General features: G+C 43.4%; 2 protein-coding genes across 6 annotated transcripts in view; both read left to right on the top strand.

The window, feature by feature from the left end:
* The window catches only part of LOC138978958 (calsyntenin-1-like), a 45,895-nt gene extending 42,368 nt beyond the window's left edge, over window positions 1–3,527 (top strand). The window contains exons 13-14 of one of the 3 annotated variants that reach the window (XR_011459873.1): window positions 1–1,235; window positions 1,497–3,527. The exon at window positions 1–1,235 is cut by the window's left edge and continues 1,362 nt beyond it. The gene's annotated coding sequence lies outside the window, so the exon portion shown is untranslated. The other 2 variants (XR_011459872.1, XM_070351773.1) reach the window with 2 other exon arrangements.
* Window positions 3,528–4,874: 1,347 nt separating this feature from the next.
* The window catches only part of LOC138978963 (uncharacterized), a 19,910-nt gene continuing 2,284 nt past the window's right edge, over window positions 4,875–22,500 (top strand). The window contains exons 1-4 of one of the 3 annotated variants that reach the window (XM_070351780.1): window positions 4,875–5,062; window positions 13,770–14,111; window positions 15,088–15,354; window positions 21,016–22,500. The exon at window positions 21,016–22,500 is cut by the window's right edge and continues 2,284 nt beyond it. In XM_070351780.1, the coding sequence (XP_070207881.1) occupies window positions 14,078–14,111; window positions 15,088–15,354; window positions 21,016–21,299 (585 nt within the window). In that variant the 5' untranslated portion in view covers window positions 4,875–5,062; window positions 13,770–14,077 and the 3' untranslated portion in view covers window positions 21,300–22,500. Of the gene's footprint in view, window positions 5,063–10,789; window positions 11,897–13,769; window positions 14,112–15,087; window positions 15,355–21,015 lie in introns of those variants that run through there. The other 2 variants (XM_070351782.1, XM_070351781.1) reach the window with 2 other exon arrangements.

Consider the following 22,500-nt stretch of genomic DNA (forward strand, 5'->3'; position numbering starts at 1 on the left):
TCGTGGACCTTAAGGTCAGCTTATTAACCCCGCCCCCCATATCCCCCCCACCCCCCTTCCCCTCCCTGCATCCTGACTGGCAGTGTCTGTTGCGGCGTGTGGCACAAGTATGGACTGGTGATGGTCTTGCTGTGTGGTCCAAAGCTGGCGGAAACCAGGTTAAGCTATGATGGAGCTCTTCCGCATTTGGCCCGAGTCTCTTCTCCCCTAGCGTTTGATTGGCTGATTTCAAATCTCGCCAAAGCCAGAAGCTCTGATTGAGGGTTGAACGAAAACTACAAGAAGAGAAACAGTGCAGACGATGACGGTAGCGTTACCCCCAACACTCGGCTGTGTGGGAGAAGGACACAGGCTAAATGCGAGAGAGAGAGAGAGAGAGAGAGAGGGACAAAGAAAGAGATTGTTCCACTTGGCGACTGGTCAGGGATTTTTATCACGCTTTACCGTATTATTAACATAACCCCCCAGTGTTGGTAGAATCGTTAGACACCGTGTACACACATATTTCTTCATCACCGTTGCCATGGTTTCTTGATGTTAATCCGCTGCTTCACGGAAGTCGCTGTCATCAGTGTCCCATTGCCGTGCATTTCTCTCGGTCAATTTGTTTACATTCACTCCATCATCATGGCGTACATTGGGATATTGTTGTGTTCAGTATGATTATTGTAGAGACATTGATGTATGTGTGCAAGGGATTTTAGTTTTGTAAAAACACTTCAAGTGGTTCACTGTGCTTTTTATGCGTCATTGTTTTCTTTTTTTTCTGGTGTTGTTAATTTATGGCTGAATGAGTCTGTGGTTGTGTTACATAGTTGGTTTGGTCCCACTACATAATATTTATATGTTGAGCATACAGAGTCGTCTTGTCATTTTGCGTCTGGCTTTTTGTCTGATAGAAGTTAGGGTTGGTTATGCGTCACTTTGGAGATGTTGAACTAGCCTTGCCTACTGAGTTGTGCAAGTCTCTGGTTTTTTCCCCTTAAATTTTTGAACTTCTTTTTGTCTGATTAGTACGTGTATGCAGAGAGCAGTAATACGCTGTGCCTGTCGCAAGCCCCTGCTTCTATAACTACGGAAACGTGTCGGTGCATTTTGAGGATCTCTTATATTCTTTGCTAAAAATGATGCCTTTCAGTAATACTGACGCTGCAGCTTGGCTTGCTTTCCACACCGTCAGTAGGGCTGAAGTGGAATTTTGTCATTGTGTCATTTTATAACCAAACATCAAGGAGGTAGATACATCTGGTAACCAATCAAGGAGGTAGATACATCTGGTAACCAATCAAGGAGGGAGATACATCTGGTAACCAATCAAGGAGGGAGATACATCTGGTAACCAATCAAGGAGGTAGATACATCTGGTAACCAATCAAGGAGGTAGATACATCTGGTAACCAATCAAGGAGGTAGATACATCTGGTAACCAATCAAGGAGGGAGATACATCTGGTAACCAATCAAGGAGGGAGATACATCTGGTAACCAATCAAGGAGGTAGATACATCTGGTAACCAATCAAGGAGGTAGATGCATCTGGTGGATTTGACCTTTTCCTTCACTCTTAAAGTCTTTCTGCACTTGTGTTTATTTCTATTTCAAAGTTTTTATGTGTTGAAGCTGCATCTTTAAGATTTTCAGGGCCAGAAACTAACTGTTTGATTGACACTTTTCGTGTTTTGAAGCAGAAAAGCTGAATCTTACTGCGTGCACATTCTTAATGGAACGTCGGTGTATACATTGTTTTGTCTGAGCACTGGTGGATAGAGAGAAATGGTGATGTCAAGATAAAGACAAAAAGCAAACATTCCGCAGTGTAAAGCATGATATAAGCAGTGTAAAGCATGATATAAGCAGTGTAAAGCATGATATAAGCAGTGTAAAGCATGATATAAGCAGTGTAAAGCATGATATAAGCAGTGTAAAGCATGATATAAGCAGTGTAAAGCATGATATAAGCAGTGCAGACACCCCCCTCCCTCTCTCTTGGACAAAACCTGACCCAAGTTGTCTCCCCTGAACCTTGGCACGGCGATTGTACATTTTGTTTCTTGGTGCCAAGCGGAGGGGCGAGCGTTCTGCTCGCTTTAAACAAGGAGAATGTGCAGCTACCTGCGTGAAAAACCTGTCACGCTTGTAACCAAACCCGCTTCAGGCAGAACATGTCTCCTCTCTCTCGTCGCTTTAAGTTGTGAATATTAAGTGGTTGTAAAAATCTGTGTTTCGTTCAACTTTTTGATGTAGATATTTGTTCTCGGTGCAAGTGAAATACTTGTCATTTGATCAAGTGTTGTGAGTAGTCTTTCCATGAAACAATGATGTGGTTTTAGTTGGATCTGTTTTGTGATTGATCATCAATGTTGTCTCTTTTTGTTCTTATTCCTAACAGTAAAACGGAAAGGCCCAACCTTTCATTTCAATGAAGGATTTTTTCCCCGTTTTTTCTTTCTTGTTAAAAGTTAGAAAAGAGGATGTTCCAGAAACTGGTGCTTGAAGTCGACAGGGTCAAAATCAAATAGTAGTGTTATTCAGTGATCTTCAAATCAAACGAGATAATGTACATGATTTGATATGATCATGCTTATGTCATTTTTTGTGTGTAGAAAATATGTTCCATAAATGAGCAGGACTTTTTTTTTTTGTGGCTGCAAATCTATGTATATGTACAAGCAAAATTATTTCACTTAATGCTGGTCATCAGAAAATTGACTTTTTGCTTAAGTTTTGGCAAGTTGTGAGTTTAAAAAAAATATTTTGTGATAAACATTTTTTAAATGATCTACATTTTCTGAATGTCAATACCCCTAGCAGCATTGAATCACTGTATGGAGAAAAATCTGCGTAGTTTGGGTTCAGACAAATTAAAAAATGTTTTGGATTGTTTGTTTGCACAGGTTTGATTGTCAGCTGTTGTTAAGTGCTAGATTACACGCGTACAGTTCTATTTTACCTTTTCTTAAATCGTTTAATAATTTACAAATTGTGAATCAGATTGGAGCGTTCAAGTTTTTATATATATTTACTATTATTTGTAAGAATCTTCATCATCAACTATCTTTTGCCAGTGAATAGGAAATGCGCACTTGTTAGAATTGTGAATAAGGATGGAAGCACACATTTCAGTTTACAAGGTTTTGGGTTGTGTTAGCTTACGAGTGATTTTGTTAAAAGTGTCTTTAAGTGGTAGATCTTTCCCCCAACACCCAAATGATATTGCTCTGTGCTTTAAGACGTGTATAAAATTGTTACATGTACAAAGTGTGGTTGGTGGTCCCAGCACAGTGTCTGGGCTATTTCAAACCACTTTTGACCGTTCTGATAATTGTTCTGTTGGTCTGTGTGATTGGTGGTCCCAGCACAGTGTGTGGGCTATTTCAAACCACTTTTCACCGTTCTGATAATTGTTCTCTTGGTGTGTGTGATTTATATTAACACTGTTGCTACTTGCTCTGCATCACAGGAAATAGAGAAACAGACTGTACACAACTTACGTCAGCTTCTTTTGAAATTAAACTGCCAACCACCAAACATGGGCTTGTTCTGTTCTCTCTTCCCTCCTCTTGTTTGTCTTTTGACAAGTGTGTGTGTGTGTGTGTGAGTGTGTGTGTGTGTGTGTGTGTGTGTGTGTGTGTGAGTGTGAGTGTGTGTGTGTGTGTGTTGAAATGCATGCATTTGTGTGTGTGTGTGAGTGTGAGTGTGTGTGTGTTGAAATGCATGCATTTGTGTGTGTGTGCTTGTATGGGATATTTCATAAACTTGAGAAAAGGATGCAAAGTTGCCACACCAAACATCTATTATCTCCCCTGCTTTGAAGAGCTTGGTATTGCAACACAGTGAAACTTACTTGGCCAAAACATTCTTGCAACAGATTTCGCACCCTAATTATTAAAGCATTAATTCCCGTGTCATTTCATAATTACTGTATATATTTCAGTGAAGGCCGTTCACTTGACTATCTTTCGGATTAAAGTTTACTTTAACAGAGATCACGTGACCGCCGCTCAAATAAGGGTACCCTCAAAATCGACTGGACAAAAACAGAAGGCCCCAATTAAAAATCGAGAAAAAAATCATTTAGGCAAAACTTTGCAACTTTTACACACGAGAAGAAAGCCAAATCAATTATCTCCCCTGAACATTTTGTTTTGTTTAACTAGCTTGCGTATTTCGTGTGTTATGCTATTCCTTCTGATGCAGGTGTCGGTCGCATAAGCTTTCAAAAACGGGAGATTTTTTGTCACTGTTAGAGGTAAAGCGCAGTAGACTTGTTTAGTTCACCAATGAATGGATGGGTTGCTTTGAAACTTTTAAAATATGTTACCAACATACTAGACGTACATGTACTTCGAGCGAAATTTGGCATAGTTACACATGTTTGTCTACATGTAGATGTAATGGAATGTTTCAAATATGTAAAAGTTGCAAAGGTTTGCCTATTGTGATTTTTTGTCGACCTGCCCCCCCCCCCCCCCCCCCCCCCCCCCCCCTCCAGTCAAGGGAACCCTGAAGACCTACAGGTTTTGCTGTTGTTTCTGACCGAGTGGTGGTTGTGCAGTTCTGACGTCAGTGGAGGCACAAGTGCAGCCCCTTACTGTTTCTGACGTCATCCCGTCTTACCCACACGTGATGTAGTCGTTTGTACGTCATTGTCATTAAAAGGTCGTCACAATTGGCAAGACGTCATTATGATGGTTACATGTGAAGTTGTGATTTGAAACTCATTGTCTGGGTCATCCTACTTGCGTTGGTTTAGGTACAGGCTGTCAGAGTGTAATCTTTATCATTTCGTGTTGCATTAGTTCAAGGTATAACTACGCCACTTTGTGTGTTATCTGAAACAGCTCAGGTTATCAGTACTGCATGAGCGTTCAATTGAGGACAAACATTTGTTTTAAATCTTTTTTCTTCTTCTTCGTTCTTGTCAGAAAAGGCTTTGCGAAACAGAAGATAAAATAACTTAAAGCAGATGACAGATAGGGTGCAAGAAGAAACCCTTCAGTGTCACTGTTCTCAGCGTTTGTGTATTCGTTCCTGTCATGCTAACCGTATAGTCCGGTCTATAGGTTTGTGTATTCGTTCCTGTCATGCTAACCGTATAGTCCGGTCTATAGGTTTGTGTATTCGTTCCTGTCATGCTAACCGTACAGTCCGGTCTATAGGTTTGTGTATTCGTTCGTGTCATGCTAACCGTATAGTCCGGTCTATAGGTTTGTGTATTCGTTCCTGTCATGCTAACCGTATAGTCCGGTCTATAGGTTTGTGTATTCGTTCCTGTCATGCTAACCGTATAGTCCGGTCTATAGGTTTGTGTATTCGTTCCTGTCATGCTAACCGTATAGTCCGGTCTATAGGTTTGTGTATTCGTTCCTGTCATGCTAACCGTATAGTCCGGTCTATAGGTTTGTGTATTCGTTCCTGTCATGCTAACCGTATAGTCCGGTCTATAGGTTTGTGTATTCGTTCCTGTCATGCTAACCGTATAGTCCGGTCTATAGGTTTGTGTATTCGTTCCTGTCATGCTAACCGTATAGTCCGGTCTATAGGTTTGTGTATTCGTTCCTGTCATGCTAACCGTATAGTCCGGTCTATAGGTTTGTGTATTCGTTCCTGTCATGCTAACCGTATAGTCCGGTCTATAGGTTTGTGTATTCGTTCCTGTCATGCTAACCGTATAGTCCGGTCTATAGGTTTGTGTATTCGTTCCTGTCATGCTAACCGTACAGTCCGGTCTATAGGTTTGTGTATTCGTTCCTGTCATGCTAACCGTATAGTCCGGTCTATAGGTTTGTGTATTCGTTCCTGTCATGCTAACCGTATAGTCCGGTCTATAGGTTTGTGTATTCGTTCCTGTCATGCTAACCGTATAGTCCGGTCTATAGGTTTGTGTATTCGTTCCTGTCATGCTAACCGTATAGTCCGGTCTATAGGTTTGTGTATTCGTTCCTGTCATGCTAACCGTATAGTCCGGTCTATAGGTTTGTGTATTCGTTCCTGTCATGCTAACCGTATAGTCCGGTCTATAGGTTTGTGTATTCGTTCCTGTCATGCTAACCGTATAGTCCGGTCTATAGGTTTGTGTATTCGTTCCTGTCATGCTAACCGTATAGTCCGGTCTATAGGTTTGTGTATTCGTTCCTGTCATGCTAACCGTATAGTCCGGTCTATAGGTTTGTGTATTCGTTCCTGTCATGCTAACCGTATAGTCCGGTCTATAGGTTTGTGTATTCGTTCCTGTCATGCTAACCGTACAGTCCGGTCTATAGGTTTGTGTATTCGTTCCTGTCATGCTAACCGTATAGTCCGGTCTATAGGTTTGTGTATTCGTTCCTGTCATGCTAACCGTATAGTCCGGTCTATAGGTTTGTGTATTCGTTCCTGTCATGCTAACCGTATAGTCCGGTCTATAGGTTTGTGTATTCGTTCCTGTCATGCTAACCGTATAGTCCGGTCTATAGGTTTGTGTATTCGTTCCTGTCATGCTAACCGTATAGTCCGGTCTATAGGTTTGTGTATTCGTTCCTGTCATGCTAACCGTACAGTCCGGTCTATAGGTTTGTGTATTCGTTCCTGTCATGCTAACCGTATAGTCCGGTCTATAGGTTTGTGTATTCGTTCCTGTCATGCTAACCGTATAGTCCGGTCTATAGGTTTGTGTATTCGTTCCTGTCATGCTAACCGTATAGTCCGGTCTATAGGTTTGTGTATTCGTTCCTGTCATGCTAACCGTATAGTCCGGTCTATAGGTTTGTGTATTCGTTCCTGTCATGCTAACCGTATAGTCCGGTCTATAGGTTTGTGTATTCGTTCCTGTCATGCTAACCGTATAGTCCGGTCTATAGGTTTGTGTATTCGTTCCTGTCATGCTAACCGTACAGTCCGGTCTATAGGTTTGTGTATTCGTTCCTGTCATGCTAACCGTATAGTCCGGTCTATAGGTTTGTGTATTCGTTCCTGTCATGCTAACCGTATAGTCCGGTCTATAGGTTTGTGTATTCGTTCCTGTCATGCTAACCGTATAGTCCGGTCTATAGGTTTGTGTATTCGTTCCTGTCATGCTAACCGTATAGTCCGGTCTATAGGTTTGTGTATTCGTTCCTGTCATGCTAACCGTATAGTCCGGTCTATAGGTTTGTGTATTCGTTCCTGTCATGCTAACCGTACAGTCCGGTCTATAGGTTTGTGTATTCGTTCCTGTCATGCTAACCGTACAGTCCGGTCTATAGGTTTGTGTATTCGTTCCTGTCATGCTAACCGTATAGTCCGGTCTATAGGTTTGTGTATTCGTTCCTGTCATGCTAACCGTATAGTCCGGTCTATAGGTTTGTGTATTCGTTCCTGTCATGCTAACCGTATAGTCCGGTCTATAGGTTTGTGTATTCGTTCCTGTCATGCTAACCGTATAGTCCGGTCTATAGGTTTGTGTATTCGTTCCTGTCATGCTAACCGTACAGTCCGGTCTATAGGTTTGTGTATTCGTTCCTGTCATGCTAACCGTATAGTCCGGTCTATAGGTTTGTGTATTCGTTCCTGTCATGCTAACCGTATAGTCCGGTCTATAGGTTTGTGTATTCGTTCCTGTCATGCTAACCGTACAGTCCGGTCTATAGGTTTGTGTATTCGTTCCTGTCATGCTAACCGTATAGTCCGGTCTATAGGTTTGTGTATTCGTTCCTGTCATGCTAACCGTATAGTCCGGTCTATAGGTTTGTGTATTCGTTCCTGTCATGCTAACCGTATAGTCCGGTCTATAGGTTTGTGTATTCGTTCCTGTCATGCTAACCGTATAGTCCGGTCGATAGGTTTGTGTATTCGTTCCTGTCATGCTAACCGTACAGTCCGGTCTACAGGTTTGTGTATTCGTTCCTGTCATGCTAACCGTACAGTCCGGTCTACAGGTTTGTGTATTCGTTCGTGTCATGCTAACCGTACAGTCCGGTCTATAGGTTTGTGTATTCGTTCCTGTCATGCTAACCGTATAGTCCGGTCTATAGGTTTGTGTATTCGTTCCTGTCATGCTAACCGTATAGTCCGGTCTATAGGTTTGTGTATTTGTTCCTGTCATGCTAACCATATAGTCCGGTCTATAGGTTTGTGTATTCGTTCCTGTCATGCTAACCGTATAGTCCGGTCTATAGGTTTGTGTATTTGTTCCTGTCATGCTAACCGTACAGTCCGGTCTATATGTTTGTGTATTCGTTCCTGTCATGCTAACCGTATAGTCCGGTCTATAGGTTTGTGTATTCGTTCCTGTCATGCTAACCGTATAGTCCGGTCTATAGGTTTGTGTATTCGTTCCTGTCATGCTAACCGTATAGTCCGGTCTATATGTTTGTGTATTCGTTCCTGTCATGCTAACCGTATAGTCCGGTCTATAGGTTTGTGTATTCGTTCCTGTCATGCTAACCGTACAGTCCGGTCTATAGGTTTGTGTATTCGTTCCTGTCATGCTAACCGTATAGTCCGGTCTGCAGGTTTGTGTATTCGTTTCTGTCATGCTAACCGTATAGTCCGGTCTATAGGTTTGTGTATTCGTTTCTGTCATGCTAACCGTATAGTCCGGTCTATAGGTTTGTGTATTCGTTTCTGTCATGCTAACCGTATAGTCCGGTCTATAGGTTTGTGTATTCGTTCCTGTCATGCTAACCGTATAGTCCGGTCTATAGGTTTGTGTATTCGTTCCTGTCATGCTAACCGTATAGTCCGGTCTACAGGTTTGTGTATTCGTTCCTGTCATGCTAACCGTATAGTCCGGTCTATAGGTTTGTGTATTCGTTCCTGTCATGCTAACCGTACAGTCCGGTCTATAGGTTTGTGTATTCGTTCCTGTCATGCTAACCGTACAGTCCGGTCTATAGGTTTGTGTATTCGTTCCTGTCATGCTAACCGTATAGTCCGGTCTATAGGTTTGTGTATTCGTTCCTGTCATGCTAACCGTACAGTCCGGTCTATAGGTTTGTGTATTCGTTCCTGTCATGCTAACCGTATAGTCCGGTCTATAGGTTTGTGTATTCGTTCCTGTCATGCTAACCGTATAGTCCGGTCTATAGGTTTGTGTATTCGTTTCTGTCATGCTAACCGTATAGTCCGGTCTATAGGTTTGTGTATTCGTTCCTGTCATGCTAACCGTATAGTCCGGTCTATATGTTTGTGTATTCGTTCCTGTCATGCTAACCGTATAGTCCGGTCTATAGGTTTGTGTATTCGTTCCTGTCATGCTAACCGTACAGTCCGGTCTATAGGTTTGTGTATTCGTTCCTGTCATGCTAACCGTATAGTCCGGTCTGCAGGTTTGTGTATTCGTTTCTGTCATGCTAACCGTATAGTCCGGTCTATAGGTTTGTGTATTCGTTTCTGTCATGCTAACCGTATAGTCCGGTCTATAGGTTTGTGTATTCGTTCCTGTCATGCTAACCGTATAGTCCGGTCTATAGGTTTGTGTATTCGTTCCTGTCATGCTAACCGTATAGTCCGGTCTATAGGTTTGTGTATTCGTTCCTGTCATGCTAACCGTATAGTCCGGTCTACAGGTTTGTGTATTCGTTCCTGTCATGCTAACCGTATAGTCCGGTCTATAGGTTTGTGTATTCGTTCCTGTCATGCTAACCGTACAGTCCGGTCTATAGGTTTGTGTATTCGTTCCTGTCATGCTAACCGTACAGTCCGGTCTATAGGTTTGTGTATTCGTTCCTGTCATGCTAACCGTATAGTCCGGTCTATAGGTTTGTGTATTCGTTCCTGTCATGCTAACCGTACAGTCCGGTCTATAGGTTTGTGTATTCGTTCCTGTCATGCTAACCGTATAGTCCGGTCTATAGGTTTGTGTATTCGTTCCTGTCATGCTAACCGTATAGTCCGGTCTATAGGTTTGTGTATTCGTTTCTGTCATGCTAACCGTATAGTCCGGTCTATAGGTTTGTGTATTCGTTCCTGTCATGCTAACCGTATAGTCCGGTCTACAGGTTTGTGTATTCGTTTCTGTCATGCTAACCGTATAGTCCGGTCTATAGGTTTGTGTATTTGTTCCTGTCATGCTAACCGTACAGTCTGGTCTATAGGTTTGTGTATTCGTTCCTGTCATGCTAACCGTATAGTCCGGTCTATAGGTTTGTGTATTCGTTCCTGTCATGTTAACCGTACAGTCCGGTCTATAGGTTTGTGTATTCGTTCCTGTCATGCTAACCGTATAGTCCGGTCTATAGGTTTGTGTATTCGTTCCTGTCATGCTAACCGTATAGTCCGGTCTATAGGTTTGTGTATTCGTTCCTGTCATGCTAACCGTATAGTCCGGTCTATAGGTTTGAGTATTCGTTCCTGTCATGCTAACCGTATTGTCCGGTCTATAGGTTTGTGTATTCGTTCCTGTCATGCTAACCGTATAGTCCGGTCTATAGGTTTGTGTATTCGTTCCTGTCATGCTAACCGTATAGTCCGGTCTATAGGTTTGTGTATTCGTTCCTGTCATGCTAACCGTACAGTCTGGTCTATAGGTTTGTGTATTCGTTCCTGTCATGCTAACCGTATAGTCCGGTCTATAGGTTTGTGTATTCGTTCCTGTCATGCTAACCGTATAGTCCGGTCTATAGGTTTGTGTATTCGTTCCTGTCATGCTAACCGTATAGTCCGGTCTATATGTTTGTGTATTCGTTCCTGTCATGCTAACCGTATAGTCCGGTCTATAGGTTTGTGTATTCGTTCCTGTCATGCTAACCGTATAGTCCGGTCTATAGGTTTGTGTATTCGTTCCTGTCATGCTAACCGTATAGTCCGGTCTATCGGTTTGTGTATTCGTTCCTGTCATGCTAACCGTACAGTCCGGTCTATAGGTTTGTGTATTCGTTCCTGTCATGCTAACCATATAGTCCGGTCTATAGGTTTGTGTATTCGTTCCTGTCATGCTAACCGTATAGTCCGGTCTATAGGTTTGTGTATTCGTTCCTGTCATGCTAACCGTAAGTTGTAACGTCCGATCTATAGGTTTGTGTATTCGTTCCTGTCATGCTAACCGTATTGTCCGTTCTATAGGTTTGTGTATTCGTTCCTGTCATGCTAACCGTATTGTCCGTTCTATAGGTTTGTGTATTCGTTCCTGTCATGCTAACCGTATAGTCCGGTCTATAGGTTTGTGTATTCGTTCCCGTCATGCTAACCGTACAGTCCGGTCTATAGGTTTGTGTATTCGTTCCTGTCATGCTAACCGTATTGTCCGGTCTATAGGTTTGTGTATTCGTTCCTGTCATGCTAACCGTATAGTCCGGTCTATAGGTTTGTGTATTCGTTCCTGTCATGCTAACCGTATAGTCCGGTCTATAGGTTTGTGTATTCGTTCCTGTCATGCTAACCGTACAGTCTGGTCTATAGGTTTGTGTATTCGTTCCTGTCATGCTAACCGTATAGTCCGGTCTATAGGTTTGTGTATTCGTTCCTGTCATGCTAACCGTACGGCAGTCCGGTCTATAGATAGATAGATAGATAATTTATAGATAGATAGATAGATAGATAATTTATTGCCAAGTGTACAATACATGAATGAACATAAAAAATACACGAGGAAAGCAGCTTGCTTTGGGATACATCAGTACGCTTTTAATAAAGTACTGGGGATACTTTGCTGCCGATGAAAATATACCTTGACTGACGTCATTCTTGTTGGATGTGGTAATTAGCTTTGTGAATCACCCGTGAGCAACTCTGACTGGCTTTCACCAAGTGACCACAGATACTCTGACTGGCTTTCACCAGGTGACCACAGATACTCTGACTGGCTTTCGCCAAGTGACCAAAGATACTCTGACTGGCTTTCACCAAGTGACCACAGATATACTCCGATAGTGCGTTCTCTGACTGCTTAACCTTAACACATGTATGGGCGACTAGCCCTCATTTGCTATTTCACACAGGTATTTGCGACTAACCCTCTTTTGCTATTTCACACAGGTATGGGCGACTCGCCCTCATTTGCTATTTTACACAGGTATGGGCGACTAGCCCTTTTTGCTATTTCACACATGTATTTGCGACTAGCCCTCTTTTGCTACTTCACACAGGTATGGGCGACTAGCCCTTTTTGCTATTTCACACGGATATGGGCGACTAGCCCTCTTGCTATTTCACACAGGTATGGGCGACTAGCCCTCTTTTTATATTTAGTCAAGTTTTGACTAAATATTTTAACATCGAGGGGGAATCGAAACGAGGGTCGTGGTGTATGTGCGTGTGTGTGTGCGTGCGTGCGTGTGTGCGTGCGTGTGTGTGTGTGTGTGTGTAGAGCGATTCAGACTAAACTACTGGACCGATCTTTATGAAATTTGACATGAGAGTTCCTGGGTATGAAATCCCCGAACGTTTTTTTCATTTTTTTGATAAATGTCTTTGATGACGTCATATCCGGCTTTTCGTGAAAGTTGAGGCGGCACTGTCACGCCCTCATTTTTCAACCAAATTGGTTGAAATTTTGGTCAAGTACTCTTCGACGAAGCCCGGGGTTCGGTATTGCATTTCAGCTTGGTGGCTTAAAAATTAATTAATGACTTTGGTCATTAAAAATCTGAAAATTGTAAAAAAAAATAAAAATTTATAAAACGATCCAAATTTACGTTTATCTTATTCTCCATCATTTGCTGATTCCAAAAACATATAAATATGTTATATTCGGATTAAAAACAAGCTCTGAAAATTAAATATATAAAAATTATTATCAATTACTGTTTTATCATCATTGCTTTGTTGTTGTTCTTTAGCCATTTACGTTGACTTGTTGTACATTGACATTGATAGTTTTATTCTTCTTCTTCTTCGTCGTTCGCTAGTTAGTTTTTATCATAAGAACCTTTTCTAATTCCTATTAACCCGATGTTCTTTAACTATATTTATACATAAATGCATATATTGTAAAGCAGTATGCATTGTTAGAGGATTTTTTAGTAGCAGTGTTTAAATGTCGAAGCTGCTTTTCCCATTTTTACCCAAGAGACCGACTGTATATTGTGTTATTGTATTTGTCAGACTTGATTGTACCAAGTCCCTACACATGTTGTAATGCGCTTAGAGCCAAATATTTTTGTTTTTTGTAAGGGATAGGCGCAATATAAATACACTTTATTATTATTATTATTATTATTAATTTTTTTTTTCGAAATCAATTTAAAAACACTTTCATCTTATTCCTTGTCGGTTCCTGATTCCAAAAATATATAGATATGATATGTTTGGATTAAAAACACGCTCAGAAAGTTAAAACGAACAGAGGTACAGAAAAGCGTGCTATCCTTCTCAGCGCAACGAATACCCCGCTCTTCTTGTCAATTCCACGAGCACTGCCTTTGCCACGGGCGGTGGAGTGACGATGCTACGAGTATACGGTCTTGCTGCGTTGCGTTGCGTTCAGTTTCATTCTGTGAGTTCGACAGCTACTTGACTAAATATTGTATTTTCGCTTTACGCGACTTGTTGCTATTTCACACAGGTATGGGCGACTAGCCCTCTTTTGCTATTTCACACAGGTATGGGCGACTAGCCCTCTTTTGCTATTTTACACGGGTATGGGCGACTAACCCTCTTTTGCTATTTCACACAGTTTGGTTTTCAGCAAATTCTAGTGCTATTATTTTTTGCCCGAAAGTTGAAGCGGGAATTCTCGCGAATGTGAATATGGTGTCATTGAAATAAAGTACGTTTACAAGTGAGAGACCCTTAATTCTTACTTGGTGTTTCTTAGAGTGTCAATCTAATACCAGCCGCTGGAAACTATTTCTGCTATTTTATTATATCTAGGATATTTCAAGGAAATAAGTGTTGAAATCATCCAATAACTTTGGCAAAAAGGAGATAGAAAGAAAGCACCAAGTCGGAGGATTTCTTTTCTGCAGGAGTGAGTGAACAAATAGTGTAGCGATTGTGTGAAAAGTACCACTCGTGAGGAATTGTGATTTACACGCCACTGTAGATTTCCAGCTAATCCAGATGACAGACTTCCATTATCTGAAGCAGGCCTGTCAACCAGGAAGGTAGAAGCGAGGCTACTCTATCAGAGATACGCGTGTTCTGCACATATCTGTGTTGCGTGTGCCACAAAGGCCAGCATGACTCGTCACTTTGCATCGTCTGTCTTCACGTGTGAGTATTTCATTCTTTCAAACAAACAAACAAACAAACAAACAAACAAAAAGATAGACAAATAGAAGCTTTTTATAATGTGTGTTTCTTTCTCAACAACTTATGGATAAATCTGTGAGCCACACACAGGTACATTTAAAAACAAGATATACAGACGTAAGGAAGCGGAAGAGAACGTTGTTTTCATCACTCTGTGTGTGTGTGTGTGTGTGTGTGTGTGTGTGTGTGTGTGTGTGTGTGTGTGTGTGTGTGTATATGTGTGTGTGTGTGTATATATGTGTGTGTGTGTGTGTGTGTGTGTGTGTGTGCGATTATATGTGTGTGTGTGTGTGTGTGTGTGTGTATATGTGTGTGTGTGTGCAGGGGCGGATTAGGGGGGGGGGGGGTTACAGGGGTTCCGGTACCCCCCCCCCCGGCTGTCAAAAAAATAAAAAATTAACACTAACTTTAAAAGAAATAATGAATGGCTGCTGACACCAGTTGATCATGTTTAAAATCAAGGATACGCCATAAATTGTTCATGAAATAGCTAAAACTCTTCAGCTTCTGGGGGCAACGGGGCCTTGCCCGGGATGTACCCCACAACGGGGCCTTGCCCATGTACCCCACAACGGGGCCTTGCCCATGTACCCCACAAGGGATCTGCCCCTGGACCCCAGGTTGTAACCCCCCGCCCTCCCCCCCCCCCTCTGGCTTAACTGCTCCGCCCCTGGTGTGTGCATGTGTGTGTGTGTGTGTGTGAGTGTGTGTGTGGAGCTGTTGAGAACACACTCCACTTAATGCTGAAAACATACTTTACCCCTCGCTAATTCGGCACCCCTCTCACCCCTCTCACCCCTCTCACCCCTCTCACCCCTCTCACCCCTCTCACCCCTCTCACCCCTCTCACCCCTCTCACCCCTCTCACCCCTCTCACCCCTCTCACCCCTCTCACCCCTCTCACCCCTCTCACCCCTCTCTTCCTTCTCTCTCTCAGTGACCATCGTCATCATACTCACCACCACCACCACCACCACCACCACCACCACCGCCACCGCCAGCAGAGTATGCTACAACTGCCACCTAGAGCCAGGACGCAACGAGTGTGTCAACGCCGGACAGCTGCAGGAGGCGCGCGTCAGGTTCGAGTCATCTCTACGACACAATCTCACCCTCGAGGAGTCACGCGACAGTGCGCGAGACTTGGTGTCCATCTGCCCGGACACCATGCAATTCTGCGTCATTGAGCGGATGATCAGACCCAGTGAGTGTCAATGACGTCATCTTTTATTTGTGACGAATGATCAGACCCAGTATGTGTCAATGACGTCATCTTTTATTTGTGACGAATGAACAGTTCCAGTGAATGGCAATGACGTCATCTTTTATTTGTGACGAATGATCAGACCCAGTATGTATCAATGACGTCATATTTTCTTTGTGACGAATGAACAGACCCTCTGAGTGTCAATGACGTCATCTTTTCTTTGTGACGAATGGTCAAACGCAATGACGTCATCTTTTCTTTGTGACGAATGATCAGACCCAGTGAGTGCCAATGACTATAGTGACGCTTTCAACAGAATAATAATTGCAATTCTGTGTTGCCTTAGAGCCTACAGCGTGACGTCATCACTTTCTTTACGTTGATGCTAGTGACGTTTTTAACAGCATAATAATTGCTCATATGTATAACATTAGATCCTACAACGTGACGTCATCACTTTCTTTACGTTGATGCTAGTGTCGTTTTTAACAGCATAATAATTGCTCATATGTATAACATTAGATCCTACAACGTGACGTCATCACTTTCTTTACGTTGATGCTAATGACGTTTTCAACAGAATAATAATTGCTGATCTTTATAGCCTTGGAGCCTACAGCATGACGTCACCACATTCTTTACGTTGATGCTAATGACGTTTTCAACAGAATAATAATTGCTAATCTGTTTAGCCTTAGAGCCTACAGCGTGACGTCACCACTAAGCTGTGAACTGAGGTTTCCTTTTTTTCTTTAACAGACCAGCCACTCATGATGTACCGCGACTAATCGGCTTTTATACATTGACCTCCACCACTTCCCTGTTAAGACTTGATTGTCTCACATTTGTGGAGGTCTTATATATTGTTCTGACAGCACTGAGTTGTCCTATTCGTCTTTGACAGACCAGCTTCCCCTGATGTACCGTGACTGTTCTGACAGCACTGAGTTGTCCTATTCGTCTTTAACAGACCAGCTTCCCCTGATGTATCGTGACTGTTCTGACAGCACTGAGTTGTCCTATTCGTCTTTAACAGACCAGCTTCCCCTGATGTATTGTGACTGTTCTGACAGCACTGAGTTGTCCTATTCGTCTTTAACAGACCAGCTTCCCCTGATGTATCGTGACTGTTCTGACAGCACTGAGTTGTCCTATTCGTCTTTAATAGACCAGCTTCCCCTGATGTACCGTGACAGTTCTGACAGCACTGAGTTGTCCTATTCGTCTTTAACAGACCAGCTTCCCCTGATGTATCGTGACTGTTCTGACAGCACTGAGTTGTCCTATTCGTCTTTAACAGACCAGCTTCCCCTGATGTACCGTGACAGTTCTCACAGCACTGAGTTGTCCTATTCGTCTTTAACAGACCAGCTTCCCCTGATGTACCGTGACAGTTCTGACAGCACTGAGTTGTCCTATTCGTCTTTAACAGACCAGCTTCCCCTGATGTATCGTGACTGTTCTGACAGCACTGAGTTGTCCTATTCGTCTTTAACAGACCAGCTTCCCCTGATGTATCGTGACTGTTCTGACAGCACTGAGTTGTCCTGTTTGTTTTTAACAGACCAGCTTCCCCTGATGTATCGTGACTGTTCTGACAGCACTGAGTTGTCCTCTTCGTCTTTAACAGACCAGCTTCCCCTGATGTATCGTGACTGTTCTGACAGCACTGAGTTGTCCTATTCGTCTTTAACAGACCAGCTTCCCCTGATGTATCGTGACTGTTCTGACAGCACTGAGTTGTCCTATTCGTCTTTAACAGACCAGCTTCCCCTGATGTATCGTGACTGTTCTGACAGCACTGAGTTGTCCTATTCGTCTTTAACAGACCAGCTTCCCCTGATGTATCGTGACTGTTCTGACAGCACTGAGTTGTCTTGTTTGTCTTTGACATACCAGCTTCCCCTGATGTATCGTGACTGTTCTGACAGCACTGAGTTGTCTTGTTTGTCTTTGACATACCAGCTTCCCCTGATGTATCGTGACTGTTCTGACAGCACTGAGTTGTCCTGTTTGTCTTTAACAGACCAGCTTCCCCTGATGTATTGTGACTGTTCTGACAGCACTGAGTTGTTCTGTTTGTCTTCAACAGACCAGCTTCCCCTGATGTATCGTGACTGTTCTGACAGGACTGAGTTGTCCTGTTTGTCTTTAACAGACCAGCTTCCCCTGATGTATTGTGACTGTTCTGACAGCACTGAGTTGTCCTGTTTGTCTTTAACAGACCAGCTTCCCCTGATGTATTGTGACTGTTCTGACAGCACTGAGTTGTCCTGTTCGTCTTTAACAGACAAGCTTCCCCTGATGTACCGTGACTGTTCTGACAGCACTGAGTTGTCCTATTCGTCTTTAACAGACCAGCTTCCCCTGATGTATCGTGACTGTTCTGACAGCACTGAGTTGTCCTATTCGTCTTTAACAGACCAGCTTCCCCTGATGTATTGTGACTGTTCTGACAGCACTGAGTTGTCCTATTCGTCTTTGACAGACCAGCTTCCCCTGATGTACCGTGACTGTTCTGACAGCACTGAGTTGTCCTATTCGTCTTTAACAGACCAGCTTCCCCTGATGTATCGTGACTGTTCTGACAGCACTGAGTTGTCCTATTCGTCTTTAACAGACCAGCTTCCCCTGATGTATTGTGACTGTTCTGACAGCACTGAGTTGTCCTATTCGTCTTTAACAGACCAGCTTCCCCTGATGTATCGTGACTGTTCTGACAGCACTGAGTTGTCCTATTCGTCTTTAACAGACCAGCTTCCCCTGATGTACCGTGACAGTTCTGACAGCACTGAGTTGTCCTATTCGTCTTTAACAGACCAGCTTCCCCTGATGTATCGTGACTGTTCTGACAGCACTGAGTTGTCCTATTCGTCTTTAACAGACCAGCTTCCCCTGATGTACCGTGACAGTTCTCACAGCACTGAGTTGTCCTATTCGTCTTTAACAGACCAGCTTCCCCTGATGTACCGTGACAGTTCTGACAGCACTGAGTTGTCCTATTCGTCTTTAACAGACCAGCTTCCCCTGATGTATCGTGACTGTTCTGACAGCACTGAGTTGTCCTATTCGTCTTTAACAGACCAGCTTCCCCTGATGTATCGTGACTGTTCTGACAGCACTGAGTTGTCCTGTTTGTCTTTAACAGACCAGCTTCCCCTGATGTATCGTGACTGTTCTGACAGCACTGAGTTGTCCTATTCGTCTTTAACAGACCAGCTTCCCCTGATGTATCGTGACTGTTCTGACAGCACTGAGTTGTCCTATTCGTCTTTAACAGACCAGCTTCCCCTGATGTATCGTGACTGTTCTGACAGCACTGAGTTGTCCTATTCGTCTTTAACAGACCAGCTTCCCCTGATGTATCGTGACTGTTCTGACAGCACTGAGTTGTCCTATTCGTCTTTAACAGACCAGCTTCCCCTGATGTATCGTGACTGTTCTGACAGCACTGAGTTGTCTTGTTTGTCTTTGACATACCAGCTTCCCCTGATGTATCGTGACTGTTCTGACAGCACTGAGTTGTCTTGTTTGTCTTTGACATACCAGCTTCCCCTGATGTATCGTGACTGTTCTGACAGCACTGAGTTGTCCTGTTTGTCTTTAACAGACCAGCTTCCCCTGATGTATTGTGACTGTTCTGACAGCACTGAGTTGTTCTGTTTGTCTTCAACAGACCAGCTTCCCCTGATGTATCGTGACTGTTCTGACAGGACTGAGTTGTCCTGTTTGTCTTTAACAGACCAGCTTCCCCTGATGTATTGTGACTGTTCTGACAGCACTGAGTTGTCCTGTTTGTCTTTAACAGACCAGCTTCCCCTGATGTATTGTGACTGTTCTGACAGCACTGAGTTGTCCTGTTCGTCTTTAACAGACAAGCTTCCCCTGATGTATCGTGACTGTTCTGACAGCACTGAGTTGTCCTGTTTGTCTTTAACAGACCAGCTTCCCCTGATGTATTGTGACTGTTCTGACAGCACTGAGTTGTTCTGTTTGTCTTCAACAGACCAGCTTCCCCTGATGTATCGTGACTGTTCTGACAGCACCGAGTTGTCCTGTTTATTATTGACATACCAGCTTCCGCTGATGTATCGTGACTGTTCTGACAGCACTGAGTTGTCCTGTTTGTTTTTAACATACCAGCTTCCCCTGATGTATCGTGACTGTTCTGACAGCACTGAGTTGTCCTGTTTGTCTTTAACAGACCAGCTTCCCCTGATGTACCGTGACAGTTCTGACAGCACCGAGTTGTCCTGTTTGTCTTTAACATACCAGCTTCCCCTGATGTACCGTGACAGTTCTGACAGCACCGAGTTGTCCTGTTTGTCTTTAACAGACCAGCTTCCCCTGATGCATCGTGACTGTTCTGACAGCACCGAGTTGTCCTGTTTGTCTTTAACATACCAGCTTCCCCTGATGTATCGTGACTGTTCTGACAGGACTGAGTTGTCCTGTATGTCTTTAACAGACCAGCTTCCCCTGATGTATCGTGACTGTTCTGACAGCACTGAGTTGTCCTGTTTGTTTTTAACAGACCAGCTTCCCCTGATGTATCGTGACTGTTCTGACAGGACTGAGTTGTCCTGTATGTCTTTAACAGACCAGCTTCCCCTGATGTATCGTGACTGTTCTGACAGCCCTGAGTTGTCCTGTTTGTTTTTAACATACCAGCTTCCCCTGATGTATCGTGACTGTTCTTACAGCACTGAGTTGTCCTGTTTGTTTTTAACATACCAGTTTCCCCTGATGTATTGTGACTGTTCTGACAGCACTGAGTTGTCCTATTTAGTCTTCAACAGACCAGTTTCCCCTGATGTATCGTGACTGTTCTGACAGCACCGAGTTGTCCTGTTTGTTTTTAACATACCAGTTTCCCCTGATGTACCGTGACTGTTCTGACAGCACTGAGTTGTCCTATTTGTCTTTGACAGACCAGCTTCCCCTGATGTATCGTGACTGTTCTGACAGGACTGAGTTGTCCTGTATGTCTTTAACAGACCAGCTTCCCCTGATGTATCGTGACTGTTCTGACAGCACTGAGTTGTCCTGTTTGTTTTTAACAGACCAGCTTCCCCTGATGTATCGTGACTGTTCTGACAGGACTGAGTTGTCCTGTATGTCTTTAACAGACCAGCTTCCCCTGATGTATCGTGACTGTTCTGACAGCACTGAGTTGTCCTGATTGTTTTTAACAGACCAGCTTCCCCTGATGTATTGTGACTGTTCTGACAGCACTGAGTTGTCCTATTCGTCTTTAACAGACCAGCTTCCCCTGATGTATCGTGACTGTTCTGACAGCACTGAGTTGTCCTATTCGTCTTTAACAGACCAGCTTCCCCTGATGTATCGTGACTGTTCTGACAGCACTGAGTTGTCCTGTTTGTCTTTAACATACCAGCTTCCCCTGATGTATCGTGACTGTTCTTACAGCACTGAGTTGTCCTGTTTGTTTTTAACAGACCAGCTTCCCCTGATGTATCGTGACTGTTCTGACAGCACTGAGTTGTCCTGTTTGTCTTTAACATACCAGTTTCCCCTGATGTATTGTGACTGTTCTGACAGCACTGAGTTGTCCTATTTAGTCTTCGACAGACCAGCTTCCCCTGATGTATCGTGACTGTTCTGACAGCACTGAGTTGTCCTATTTGTCTTTGACAGACCAGCTTCCCCTGATGTACCGTGACTGTTCTGACGGGGTTCACTTCGCCATGCCCACCAACGGTACCCGCCTCGTCCCCGCCCCCAAAGACAACAACACCCACTGCGCCCTCCCCTCCCTCTCCGAGACAGGCATGCTGTGCATCACGCTGTGCCAGGACGACCTGTGTAACGGTCCCACCGCGACAGCCAGGCTGTTATCTGGGTCAGCCGGGCTGCTCGTGCTGTGCTGGCTCATGTCAAGGAGCATCGTGTACACAGATGAGACGCAGCGCTATTTTTAGATCTGACAAAGAAAGGGAAGTAAGCGCTCTAAATGTATACGACATAATTCAATGCAAAATATAATACATTATCAGTCACATTATCAGTCACAATGTCTCGGAAGGCTGAACCATACCTTTCCCGACATCTGTGGCTGATAAATGTTAATATCACAGTGACATCTAACGTTAACTAATAATATAATGCAATACAATAATACTTTACTATCTCAAAATTAGACATTACACTGTAGCTGTAATTAACGCATATGATAATAAACGTGCCTGACATGTCGTCACGCTCATTACAAAAATACATTTCTCAGTGTTAGTCATGTCTGTAGTGAAACTACAGGGGAAGCTACTGGAAGGGTATCTATCATGTGTTAGAGAGTACAAACTCTCAGACCATCGGAAACCATTGCCACGGTAACGTAAGCAAAACTGGCGATCTCGTTTCTTGAGTTCGGCACTTTTTCTTTATGATACAGGAAGACTTGTTTTGAGAATGTGAAAGTATGCAAAAGCTCTTTGTGGGTTGTTACGCAGATTTGCTGATTGAAAATGTTGCTGTCAGCTCTTTATCTCACGTTTATCCCGTGGTAACAGCTCGAGATAGGCAGTTTGCAATTTATAACTAAAATGAGATAGGCAGATTGTTCAGAAACCAAAGAAAGTTGTTTGCGTTTTTCTCAAACCAGCAGAAAATGACATAGGCAATTATCTTATGAGCGTGACGATGTGCAATATATATGAAGAGGATGAAAGTTGCTTATTCATTTCAGCGCTTGTTATTCTCTCAGGTGCCAGGAGATAGGTTCCGCAAGACTCTCACTTACTCTCTTCCACATGTCGTGTACGTTTAGAGCGCTTACCCCCCTTTGCTTGTCAATGAGCAGCCCTGAATGATCTTACGCAGAGCTCGGCGCTTGTTCTCTGTGTTGGCCAAGTATGATAATGTAGGTGATGAACAACGGACAGACATACCAACGCGCTAGACATGTACACTGAAAACTAACAGTTAAAGGATGCTTTTTCAGTGGTATTGCTCATATGTTAATCAGAAGTGTTTTGGTCAGACAAATATGTGTATTTGAAGATCTGTCTTTCTTCTGATCAAAAATGTGTTTCTTGGATTTGAGCATTATTTGGGCATGACGTCACAGGTCCTTGACCACGCCTACCCACACAAATGGCATTTTCTGACGGCATGATTCACTTT

This window comes from Littorina saxatilis, linkage group LG10, assembly GCF_037325665.1.
Source record: "Littorina saxatilis isolate snail1 linkage group LG10, US_GU_Lsax_2.0, whole genome shotgun sequence".
In the NCBI taxonomy this organism is placed as follows: Eukaryota; Metazoa; Mollusca; class Gastropoda; order Littorinimorpha; family Littorinidae; genus Littorina; species Littorina saxatilis.